The sequence below is a fragment of the Hemiscyllium ocellatum genome, chromosome 5 (genome assembly GCF_020745735.1).
Source record: "Hemiscyllium ocellatum isolate sHemOce1 chromosome 5, sHemOce1.pat.X.cur, whole genome shotgun sequence".
Lineage (NCBI taxonomy): Eukaryota > Metazoa > Chordata > Chondrichthyes > Orectolobiformes > Hemiscylliidae > Hemiscyllium > Hemiscyllium ocellatum.
In genome coordinates, this window is record NC_083405.1 from 82273794 (window position 1) to 82286524 (window position 12731).

At 43.6% G+C, this 12731-nt stretch overlaps 1 protein-coding gene across 1 annotated transcript in view; it reads right to left on the bottom strand.

The window, feature by feature from the left end:
- The window catches only part of cmtm7 (CKLF-like MARVEL transmembrane domain containing 7), a 40175-nt gene extending 27444 nt beyond the window's left edge, over positions 1–12731 (bottom strand). Inside the window, exon 1 of the mRNA XM_060825523.1 lies at positions 12614–12731. Coding sequence (XP_060681506.1) covers positions 12614–12703 — 90 coding nt within the window. The 5' untranslated portion in view covers positions 12704–12731. The remainder of the gene's footprint in view (positions 1–12613) is intronic.

A 12731-nucleotide genomic window follows, 5' to 3' on the forward strand; every position in this document is an offset into this window, starting at 1 on the left:
GGAGCGTCAGAGGCTGAGCGGAGACCTTATAGAGGTTTACAAAATTATGAGGGGCATGGATAGGATAAATAGACAAAGTCTTTTCCCTGGGGTCAGGGAGTCCAGAACTAGAGGGCAAAGGTTTAGGGTGAGAGGGGAAAGATATAAAAGAGACCTAAGGGGCAACTTTTTCACACAGAGGGTGATACGTGTATGGAATGAGCTGCCAGAGGATGTGGTGGAGGCTGGTACAATTGCAATATTTAAGAGGCATTTGGATGGGTACATGAATAGCCATGCCCCTCCTAATTTTGTAAACCTCTATAAAGGTCACCCCTCAGCCTCCGACACTCCAGGGAAAACAGCCCCAGCCTGTTCAGCCTCTCCCTGTAGCTCAGATCCTCCAACCCTGGCAACATCCTTGAAAGGATTCAGAAAAGATTTACATGTTTCACAACATCTTTCCGATAGGAAGGAGACCAGAATTGCACGCAATATTCCAACAGCATCCTGTACAGCCGCAACATGACCTCCCAACTCCTGTACACAATACTCTGACTAAGAAAGGAAAGCATACCAAATGCCTTCTTCACTATCCTATCTTCCTGCGACTCCACTTTCAAGGGGCTATGAACCTGTACTCCAAGGTCTCTTTGTTCAGCAACACTCCCTAGGACCTTACCATTAAGCGTATAAGTCCTGCTAAGATTTGCTTTCCCAAAATGCAGTACCTCGCATTTATCTAAATTAAACTCCATCTGCCACTTCTCAGCCCACTGGCCCATCTGGTCCAGATCCTGTTGTAATTTGAGGTAGCCCTCTTCGCTGTCCACTACACCACCAATTTTGGTGTCGTCTGCAAATTTATGAACTGCACCTCTTATGCTCGCATTCAAATCATTTATGTAAATGACAAAAAGTAGAGGACCCAGCACCGATTCTTATGGCATTCCACTGGTCACAGGCATCCAGTCTGAAAAACAACCCTCCACTACCACCCTCTGTCTTCTACCTTTGAGGCAGTTCTGTTTCCAAATGGCTAGTTCTCCCTGTATTCCATGAGATCAAACCTTGCTAATCAGTCTCCCATGGGGAACCTTGTCAAACGCCTTACTGAAGTCCATATAGATCACACCTACTGCTCTGCCCTCATCAATCCTCTTTGTTACTTCTTCAAAAAACTCAATCAAGTTTGTGAGACATGATCTCCCATGCACAAAGCTATGCTGACTATCCCTAATCAGTCCATGCCTTTCTAAATATATGTACATCCTGTCCCTCAGGATTCCCTCCAACAACTTGCGCACCACTGAGGTCAGACTTGTCTACAACTTGTCTTTACCGCCCTTAAACAGTGGCACCACGTTTACCAACCTCCAGTCTTCCAGCACCTCACCTGTGACTATCGATGATACAAATATCTCAGCAAGAGGCCCAGCAATCACTTCTCTAGCTTCCCACAGAGTTCTCAGGTACATCTGATCAGGTCCTGGGGATTTATCCACTTTTAACCATTTCAAGACATCCAGCACTTCCTCTCTGTAATCTGGACATTTTGCAAGATGTCACCATCTATTTCCCTACAGTCTATATCTTCCATATCCTTTTCCACAGTAAATACTGATGCAAAATATTCATTTAGTATCTCCCCCATTTTCTGTGGCTCCACACAAAGGCCAATTTGCTGATCTTTGAGGGGCACTATTCTCCCTAGTTACACTTTTGTCCTCAATATATTTGTAAAAACACTTTGGATTCTCCTTAATTCTATTTGCCAAAGTGATCTCATGTCCCTGTTTTGCCCTCCTGATTTCCCTCTTAAGTATATTCCTACTTCCTTTATACTCTAAGGATTCACTCGTTCTATCCTGTCTATACCTGGCATATGCTTCCTTCTTTTTCTTAACCAAATCCTCAATTTCTTTAGTCATCCAGCATTCCCTTTTCCTACCAGCCTTTCCTTTCACCCTGACAGGAATATACTTTCTCTGGATTCTTGTTATCTTATTTCTGAAGGCTTCCCATTTTCCTGCGAACATCTGTCTCCAATCAGCTTTCCAAAGTTCTTGCCTAATACTGTCAAAATTGGCCTTTCTCTAATTTAGAACTTCAACTTTTAGATCTGGTCTATCCTTTTCCATCACTATTTTAAAACAAATAGAATTATGGTCGCTGGCCCCAAAGTGCTCCCCACCTCAGTCACTTGCCCTGCCTTATTTCCCAACAGTAGGTCAAGTTTTGCACTCTCTAGTAGGTACATCCACATACTGAATCAGAAAATTTTCTTGTACACACTTAACAAATTCCTCTCCATCTAAACCCCTAACACTATGGCAGTCCCAGTTGATGTTTGGAAAGTTAAAATCCCCTACCATAACTACCCTATTATTCTTACAGATAGCTGAGATCTCCTCACAAGTTTGTTTCTCAATTTCCATCTGACTATTGGGGGGTCGATAATACAATCCCAATAAAGTGATCATCCCTTTCTTATTTCTCAGTTCCACCCAAATAACTTCCCTGGATGTATTTCTGGGAATATCCTCCCTCAGCCCAGCTGTAATGCTGTCCCTTATCAAAAATGCCACTCCCCCTCCTCTCTTGCCTCCCTTTCTATCCTTCCTGTAGCATTTGTATCCTGGAACATTCAGCTGCCAGTCCTGCCCATCCCTGAGCCATGTTTTCGTAATTGCTATAACATCCCACTTCCATGTTCCTAACCATGCCCTGAGTTCATCTGCCTTCCCTATGAGGCTCCTTGCATTGAAATAAATGCAGTTTAATTTATTAGTCCTACTTTGTCCCTGCCTGTTTGACTCACTTCTGTTCTCAGCTGCACCAGTCTCAGATCGATCTCTTTCCTCACTATCTCCCTTGGTTCCCCCCTCTCCCCCCCCCCAACCTTACTAGTTTAAATCCTCCCAAGCAGTTCTAGCAAATTTCCCTGCCAGTATATTAGTGCCCTTCCAATTTAGGTCGCTTCTATCTGTCTCTCCAACCGATCCACTCGATCTGATAAGATTCGCATCTAACAGCATTTATGGCTGATATAATCCGCAGTAACCCTTAAACTCTCTTTAAACTCCCACATCTGACAAGAAGTACATATTACTGCAAAGGCCATTTTTGCTGCTTCACAATCTACAGACATGTTTGTTTTCTGCAGAGAATCTATGGTTTTGACCCAAACAAGACAGCAATGATGTAAATTGTTGAGTACGCTTGAGTTTTGATTGAGATGCATAGCAAATAGTTTCACAACACGCCACAACAAGAAACCAAAGCAGCTGTTTGGACTTGGACAGTCAATTGTCTATGTCCTTATCAACAATGACATTATCTGTGATACAGTAATAGCTCACAAGTGAAGCAACTATTACTTTTGTCTGACACAACAGAAGGACATATCCTCTCATTGTTGCAATGTCCCATTCTCTGCACTGCTCCTGCTTAGCTATAGCAAACATACAAAAAAAACCATTAATTTACTGTTTCCTCATTGATAAGATTGGAAAGCGACTTGTTGAGGTCTGAAAACCCAATTCCAGTTTGTAATCGTAGTTGGGATTTTTGACAAGTTTAATATAACTGGCAGAGCATGTGATTTCGGTTTAACCCTTAATAAGATGCTTAGATAGTGCTCGGTATGTGGGATTTAATGATGTAACTATGCAAAAATGTCTGCTAACTGAATCCCAACTGGACTTCAAACAGGCACTACAACTACCTTTATCATTGGAAAATGTGGCAAGTGGAGGACATGATTTGCAAGGTATTAGAACATATAGAACAATGAAAAGTACAACACAGAATAGGCCCTTTGTCCCACAATGTTGTGCCAAGGTTTAATCCTAATGTAAAATATAATAATTTAACCTACGCACCCCTCAACTCACTGTTATCCATGTGCATGTCCAGAAGTCGCTTAAATGTCCCTAATGACTCTGTTAATGATTCTGATGGAAGTGGACACCCTCGCCAGTCCGACTGAGCTTGGGGAACACCACTTGTGTGAAGACAACTGTACAGCCTCACTCAGGACATATCCTGAGCAGAGGAACTCTAGATCAGCCCACCGCAAAACCCCAAAAGAAAGCCAAGCCTCAGCCAAATGGTGAAAATTTTCTCCAGGATCTGGGCCAGCAAGCCATTGTAGTTGCTGCCAGTATATGGACTCAACACAGCTAAAGCATCCCACTAGACCCATGTACATCCTACCTCTGGTTTGAAACAGTTAAGTTGCTTAGCAACATCCAAATCAGAACCAAACAAAATAAATGGTCATCTGGTTCAAATGGAGGTCGATACCAGTGTAGCTATATCAGTGATTGCAGTTTTTAACAAAAGTTGCTCTGGCCTACTCCCCTTAAGTTTGCACAAGATCTCAGCTAGACTGAGAACCTACATTAGTGAATCTTTACAGATTAAAGGTACAACCTCTGGTCTCTAATGAAAAGCAGCTGGCTCAGTTACCATTGATTGTAGTAAAAGGCTCAGTCCCAAGTTGATGGGGTGAAATTGGTAGTGAGAGATTCACCTAGATGAGCTCAACATTTTTCAATTGGAAAATGGCTGCCTGAGTGAAGTCCTAATTAGATATCCAGAAGTCTTGCAGGAAGGTATAGGGATGATCAGAGATGATCACCTTGCATGTTGACCAGGAAGCAATTCCAGGAATCCGCAAGGCCCACCAGTGCCATTTGCCTTGCAGACGGAAGTCGAGGCAGAAAAATCAGGTGACTGGAGAGTGAAGGAATCATCAAACCAGTCCAGTTTGTGGAATGGGCAGCACTGATCGTACCGATTGTGAAACCCAATGGATCAGTTCACCTCTGTGGGGATTTTAAATAAACAACAACTACTTTTCACAGCTGGATAAAACCCAATCCCTCACACTGAGGATTTATTCACAAAGTGAGCAGGGGGAATTGTCATTCATGAAGCTAGACATGAGCCATTGTGTTTAGATGAGGATTCCCAGAAACATTCTGCAATTAATACCTATATGGTCTTGTACCAATGTACAAGACTGCAGGTTGGGGTATCATCAGTCTGTTCAATTTTTCCGAGGACAAGAGAGAAGATTGTGCAAGGTCTACCTCAGGTCGCCATTTACTTAGATGATATTGTGATAACAGGGAGAACTGATGAGGAGCATTTAGAACTTGGACATAATCCTCAGGTGTTTTGCCAACAGAGGCATATGCCATAGAAAGGGAAAATAAATGTGTGTTCCAGACCCACTGGGGGTACAGAATCAACAAGACTGGGTTACACTTGTTGGAAGGTAAAGTGAAGGCAATCTAAGGTGCCTCAGCTCCCATAACCGTCCAGGAGCTTAGGTCATTTCTTGGGCTAGTGATTTATTACAGAGTTCACATATAACCTGTCTACATCAACTTTGTATCAAAAAGGGGTCAGCCTTGGAAATGGTCATGTAGCCAAATCATAGCTATCAGCGAAGTAAAAAAAAGCTATCACACTCGAAGCTGTTGGCACACCATGATCCCAAGAAAGATCTAGTATTGATATGCAATGCTTCCCCATATGACATCAGGGTTGTACGAGTTCATCGGTGGCTCAACACCCAATAGCATATGCATCTAGGACTTTGGCTAATGTAGTGCATAAATATGGTTGAAAATGTGTTGCTGGTTTTAACCTACCTAGAGCATAAATATGCCCAGATAGAGCAATTCATATTTGGAGTCAGGAAATTCCAGCAATAGCTTTATGGACAAATATTTGTGAAAATCATGGACCATAAACCCCTACTTGGGTGGGACCACCTTGTCCTCTTTGAGCAGACCATGTTTTTGGGCTGCAGTCTGTGCTGAGTTCTAATACTAAGTGCTTACAATTATAAGCTAGAACACCATTTCAGAAGCAGAGTAGTGAATACAGATGCATTGAGCCATCTCTCCCATTAGCAGAAACCCTGACGGTGGTACCCCAATGGAAATGGATACAGTTACAGCTGACAATATCAGATTTTGGATGCAGAAAGATCCAGTGATAGGGGAACTGATGACTGTCACAATTAGAACTGAAAACCTTTTGGATCTAGAGAGACCAGCTCACAGTAGAGGATAGCATATTATTATGGGAAGCAAGAGTGATTGTCTTGAGCAAAAGTCACTGCCAAATACTGGCTAAACTCCTCCAGGGCCATGCAGGAGTTCCCAAAATGAAGGTGCTGGTGATTGTCTGGTGGACAGAATCGGATGGAGACTTAGCTGCGCTGGTCAGGCAGTGCCCAGAGTGCAAACAAAGACAAACAATACTGCCAACAACACCACCACATCCTTGGGAATGGCCGGGTAAACCCTGGATCTAGTGGCATGTCAACTATGCAGGTCCTTTTATGAGCTTAGTGTTCGTCGTCATTGTAGATGCTGACTCAAAGTGGTTGGACCTGCATAGAGGCCATTCATCAAACACGTAGACGATAGCATAAAAACCATTTGTGATATAGAGAGTTCTGGAAGTATTGGTCACAGAATGGATTCAACCCAAGGACAGCTCCATACCACTTCTCATGCAACGGCATGGCAGAAAGAGCAGGTGAACTTCAAACTTTAAAGGCTGGCTTGAAGAAACAGTCTCAAGTCTTGCTACACACCAAACTGTCACAGTTCCTATTTGATTATAGGACCACCGCACATGCAGCTACAAGGATAGCACTAGCAGAGTTGGTAGTGGGTAGAAGACACTGTACCAGGTTAACTCTGATCTTCCCAGACCTGAGTGAGGGGGCGAAACAGCATCAGGAATGCCTGTGCCAGACACAAGGCTCCGCCAAGTGGGAGACTGTTTGATACAGGGGATAAAGTTTGGTGCAATAATCACAATAAAGGTTCTGCATCGGTAAGAGGCATAGTCAATACAAAGGTCAGGTCCAGTGTCGTATAAAGTTTGCGTACATCCTGAACATATGAAAGCCACAAATTTTCAAACCTGTGCGGGTGCAAAACATGTGCTGCCCTTTGGAACAGTAGGAAAGCTATCAGAAACAGTGAGTTCACCTTCTCTGCTGTGCACATGTCCTCCGAATCAGAGATAGACATGACGGATGTAGCCATCTTGAGGCCAGAAGAAAAGTGAAATGTTATCGAGACACTCCTAGTGCAAGAGGCAAGCTCCTATGTGTTACACACCGCCCATGTCAAACTCCAAGTCTGAGGAACCTGATCTAGTGCTAAAGCACTCCAAAAGGTTCTCTAAGATAAAGGACCAATTTACTCTCTCTCACATATATAAGGGGAGAAATATAGTGATTGGAACAGGGCCCTCACAGAATACATTTCCTGATTGAGGCTGTTAATCTGGTCCAATTAGGGAGTGCTAGCTGACAAGAGTAAAAAGAGGAATGATTCCTGGTGGTGGAAATTGAATAAAGATTTGTGCACCGTGTCTCTCTCACTGTGTCTCACACCTGCACACACACACCATGGGTGCTGGGGAAAATAAGCACTACCGCAGTTAGGTGGTAGTGTGGGGGTTAAAAAGAAAAAAAAGTTAAAAAATAAACAAGAGAAAAAAAAGAAAAAAAAAGAAAAAATAAGAAGAGGAATGATTCCTGGTGGTGGAAATTGAATAAAGATTTGTGCACCTTGTGTCTCTCACTGTGTTTCGTACCTGCACACACACACCATGGGTGCGGGGGGAAAAAAAAAATTAAGAAAATAAAAAGAGGAATGAAGAAAATAAAAGCACACTGGAGTGTCAGGGATTCTAAAAAAAAAGAAAAGAAAAAAGAGGAAAAAAAAGAAAACAAAGAAAAAATAAACAGGAGTGTCAGAGGATCTGTTCACTCAGAGTTGGCTGTTGTATTGACAGCGGCTGGGTGCTGGAAGGCTGATGGTCTGACTGTAGGAAAGCAAGTTGGGGATGGTTTGGTTAGTACGCGGGGTTACCAGGAGCCGTTGGCTGTTGTCCGTCCTGGAGGAAAGTGGGCTGGGGAAGGTCAGTCAGTGCGCAGGGCAGCTGGAGACCAGAAGGCCAACAACCAGCTCATAGAAAAGCAGCCCGGGGTGGTCCGGTCAGTACGCGGGGCAACTGGCAGCTGGGTGGTTGACAACCCGCCTGGAGGAAAGCGGGAGGGTTGGTCAGTACCCAGGGCGGCCAGAGACTGGAAGGCCGACGACTGTCCTGCAGGAAGGCTAGCTAAGGACAGTGTGATCAGTATGTGGTGTGGACTAGTGTCAAGTGTCTTTTTATACCTACAGTAAAAAATTTAAAAAAAAGAGAGGAATGTTAGAGGTTCTGGCACAAGAGTGGACTCTGATGCAGCACTAGAGGTAAGAGCTCTACATGTGTAAATAAAGGGCAGGACACCAGCCTCTGTGGAGTTATCTCATGAAGTCTCCAATTTTAACAGACTTTTAAAGAATTCTATACAGAGGAATCGCCCACAAGAAAATTCAGTTCGAGTTCCTTCGGCAAAGAGAATCAAATTGGAGGACAGTGTTCATGCTGAACTAACTGTTGCACGATTAGCTCTGCTGTAGTTTTTGGTATAAGAGTGGTTGGCACAGATTGAAGACATTGTCGTGTGTTTGGAAGCAAATGTATATCTCCACTGTCAGGCAATTTTTTTTGCCTCTTCAACCATTACTTTGCATAAAGTGGAGAAAAGGGCTGATTCCTGAACTTACAATTTGCTTAGCTGCTTAAGAGATTGGCAAGTTGGCTGACATAACCTTTCTGCCCTTCAGGCAGTTGACAAAGAAGCAAAGAAACTTGGAGATCACCCAATCTAGATACAGTGTCCCAAAGTGCTTCCCAGCTGACTGTATCAAATGCCTTGGAAATACTACAAAGTTACATATAGAATCATGTTTGTTGGCTTCACCTCTCCTGCATTCGTCCAGTATGATGATCATGGGCCATTTCACTTCCTTAGGTGGCAATAAGAATGGGGAGGGTGATGAAATATTTGGGTAAAATCCAGAAATCAGATTATTGTGACCAACTTTTGGAATCATTTGTCCCTTGTCATTAGGTGGTGAGATGTTATTAATAAATATTTGCATCTTTCATTACATGAATCATCAGAATTAATCTCTGTCCGGTAGGAATACTCACTGGCCCATCGCTTCACCCACTGCAGAATGGCAAAGCTTCAGCTTCATAGGTGGCACTTTAGTAGACAGGGTCAGGCAGTAGCTTTTGTCCTTTTGTCTCATAATCATACTTTGATGCAGAAGGCAAGCAGACAGCTTGTGGCAAAAAGGGTCTGCAGCTTCCACAGCAAACCAACTGCACGTGGGAGAGCGTATGGCAATAAATGGAAAGGAAAGGACAGGAAAGGCATACTTAATGGGGCAAGGTTGCTTTCCAAAGTCAGTCCAGATGCCATTTCTGTTCCAGGTGGTTTGCCCCGGTCAGAGAGACAGAGTTGCAAGTCAAAAGATCATCACCATTTTAATTAGGAGGTTGGGCCATGGTCAGTCCTGAAAGCTAAAGAAAATCAGATTGATCATTACTAGTCCATCTGAGGGATGGACTGGATTCGGGTTCAGCTGTCTTCCAAAGTATGTCTGGGAATGGGCCACCACAGGGAGTCAGGTATTTAAAAAAAGCAAGTATTTCAATTCAGCAGTTGATAGGGAAGGCAAAGCACTGTTGCCTTTTTAGGTATGTACTCACTTGAACTTAGAAGAATAAGAGCAGACCTTACTGAACTCAACAAGATTCATCCAAACAATTTTCATCACTAGACTCCTCCTGTTCTTCAGTGTGACCTGGAATTGAGTGCTAGAGAAATTCTACCTGCAACGCTTTCAGGTTTTGAAACAATGATTCTGAGAGGGCTTGATTGAGTACATGTGGAAACGCTGTTTCCCCATTGGGAGAGTGTAAACCACAGGGTATAATCTCAGGCTGAGGGGTCAAATTAAAACAGATAATAGGAGGAATTTATCCTTTGACGGCAGTGAACCTGTGTAATTCTTTACTGTAGAGGGCTTTGGGGCTGGGTCATTAAGTATATGCAAGCTTGCGATGGACAGATTTTTAAATCACTCAGGGAATCGGGTTTTACGGGGAAAAGGCAGGAAGGAAGTTGAGGATGATCAGTTCAGCTATGCTCTCATTGAATGGCAGAGCGAACTCAATGGGCTGAATACTTTACTTTTGTCCTTAGAATTTCTCCAGTATTTAGTGCAGGTCTCATTGAAGAACAGAAGTGCACTGGGGACAACTGCTTTGTTGAATTTTCATTGAGTTGAAGAGGTCTTTGTTGTCAACCACTTCACAGGGCAATGTGTAACAGGTGGAGCTGGTGCAGTTACACTACTTCCCACACAGACAGTCTAAAAGTTTCACACTAAATCCAATGACGTTATAACTTAGATTGCATGAAAAGCTCACCATTATCAGCTTTCAAAATACACAGAGAAATAGCAGCGGTTTAGGGAGCCCATAGCATCTTTTGCTATAAATTCCGTGCTTTATGATCCTGCTCCACAGCTACCTGATGGAGCAACGCTAGGAAAGCTAGTACTTCCAAATGAACCTGTTGGACCATAATCTGGTGTTGTGTGATTTTTAACTGTATCAGTCAAAGCAAGTGACCCAGTGATTTACACTTTTCTGGGGGCAGTGTAAGAATAAACTATGGAACTATAAACTATGGCAATACCAGTGAGGGTGACCTCGGTGGTGGGCAAGTAGTTGCAGGGAATCCTGAGGGACAGGATATACATGTATTTGGAAAGGCAAGGACTGATTAGGGATAGTCAATATGGCTTTGTGGTGGGTAATCATGTCCCACAAACTTGATTGAGTTTTTTGAAGAAGTAACAAAGAGGATTGATGAGGGCAGAGCAGTAGGTGTGATCTATATGGACTTCAGTAAGGCGTTTGACGAAGTTCCCTATGGGATACTGATTAGCAAGGTTTGGAATACAGAGATAACTAGCCATTTGGATACAGAACTGGCTCAAAGGTAGAAGACAGAGGGTGGTAGAGGGTTGGTTTTCAGACTGGAGGCATGTGACCAGCGGAGTGACACAGGATCGGTGCTGGGTCCTCTACTTTTCGTCATTTACATAAATGATTTGGATGTGAATATAGGAGGTATAACTTTTAAGTTTGCAGATGACACCAAACTTGGAGGTGTAGTGGACAGTGAAGAAAGTTACCTCAGATTACAAAGGGGTCTTGATTAGATGGGCCAATGGGCTGAGGAGTGACAGTGGAGCTTAATTCAGATAAATGCGAGGTGCTGCATTTTGTGAAAGCAAATCTTAGCAGGACTTACACACTTAATGGCAAGGTCCTGGGGAGTGTTACTGGACAAAGAAACCTTGGAGTGCAGATTCATAGCTCCTGGAAAGTAGCATCGCAGGTCGATAGGATAGTGAAGGTGGTGATTGGTATGCTTTCCTTTATTTGTCAGAGTATTGAGTACAGGAGTTGGAAGGTCATGTTGCGACTGTACAGGACATCAGTTAGGCCACTTTTGGAATATTGCGTGCAATTCTGGTCTCCTTCCTATCAGAAAGATATTGTGAAACTTGAAAGGGTTCAGAAAAGATTTACAAGGATGTTGCCAGGGTTTGGAGGATTCCAGCTATGGGGAGAGGCTTAATAGGCAAGGGCTGTTTTCCCTGGAGCATCAGATGCTGAGCGGTGACATTATAGATGTTAATAAAATCATGAGGGGCATGGATAGGAATAAATAGACAAGGCCTTTTCCCTGGTTGAGGAGTCCAGAACATAGCATCAGTTTAGGGTGAGAGGGGAAAGATATGAAAGGGACCTAAGGGAGTGCGTATGGAATGAGCTGCCAGAGGAAATGAAGGCTGGTACACTTGCAACATTTAAAAGGCATCTGGATGGGAATAGGAAGGGTTTACAGGGATATGGGCCAGGCGCTGGCAAATGAGACTAGATTAGGTTGGGATATTTAGTCGGCATGGACGAGATGGAGCGAGGGGTCTGTTTCCGTGCTGTAAATCTCTACGAATCTGTGAGGTTTACAGCTCACGAGCAGCGTGAGACAAGCAGCCGCTGAGGGTGGGGATGCTGCCCACACGATGAGGTGGTGCTGCTGGGGAGTGTGAAAGCAGAGCACCGATACAATGAGGGGGAGTTAGAGCGGTGGCCGCGCAGGCCAGATCCGTTTCTGTTTTGTCTAACTTAAAGAAAACTTGGGAGGAAACAGTGGGAGCAAACTGAGATACATTTGAATTGGGGGGGGGGGGGGTGATGAAAAAGGCGGGATATAGATTTATTGCCCGGAAATATCACAAATCGGTTTAAATGAGAGACCCCATTTATTCAGAGACCCAGGAGAATGACTAACGAACCAGAACACTGTGGAAGGCAAATTTATTTTCGAAAAATGATCCCAAAAAAAAACTGCAGAAACGAAAGGACTTTTATATACTATCTCCGTCTCGGTTAAAACGTATCTTGAAAGGTGTTAATGCAAACTTGTTGGATAAACGTGTCCTTTATAACTGTTTCTGAGCAGTGGCATAACTTAATAGTTTAATCGTTTGAGATGTCTCGCTCCACGTTGGTGCTGACAGAAGAGATACATATTTACGTTTTCAGGCAGAAAACCACAACAAAGTGCAACAGGAAGAGTGCGCAGACACCGAATGAACCAACAGAAACCTACCGCTTGGACGATCTTCAAAATGCCAGAAAAGGACTTGGCGTAACTTAGGTCGAGGAAGCCACTGTCTGTACTCCGTCTTGTCTCCGCCATCCTCCTCCCGTCAAACTGCACACTCAAT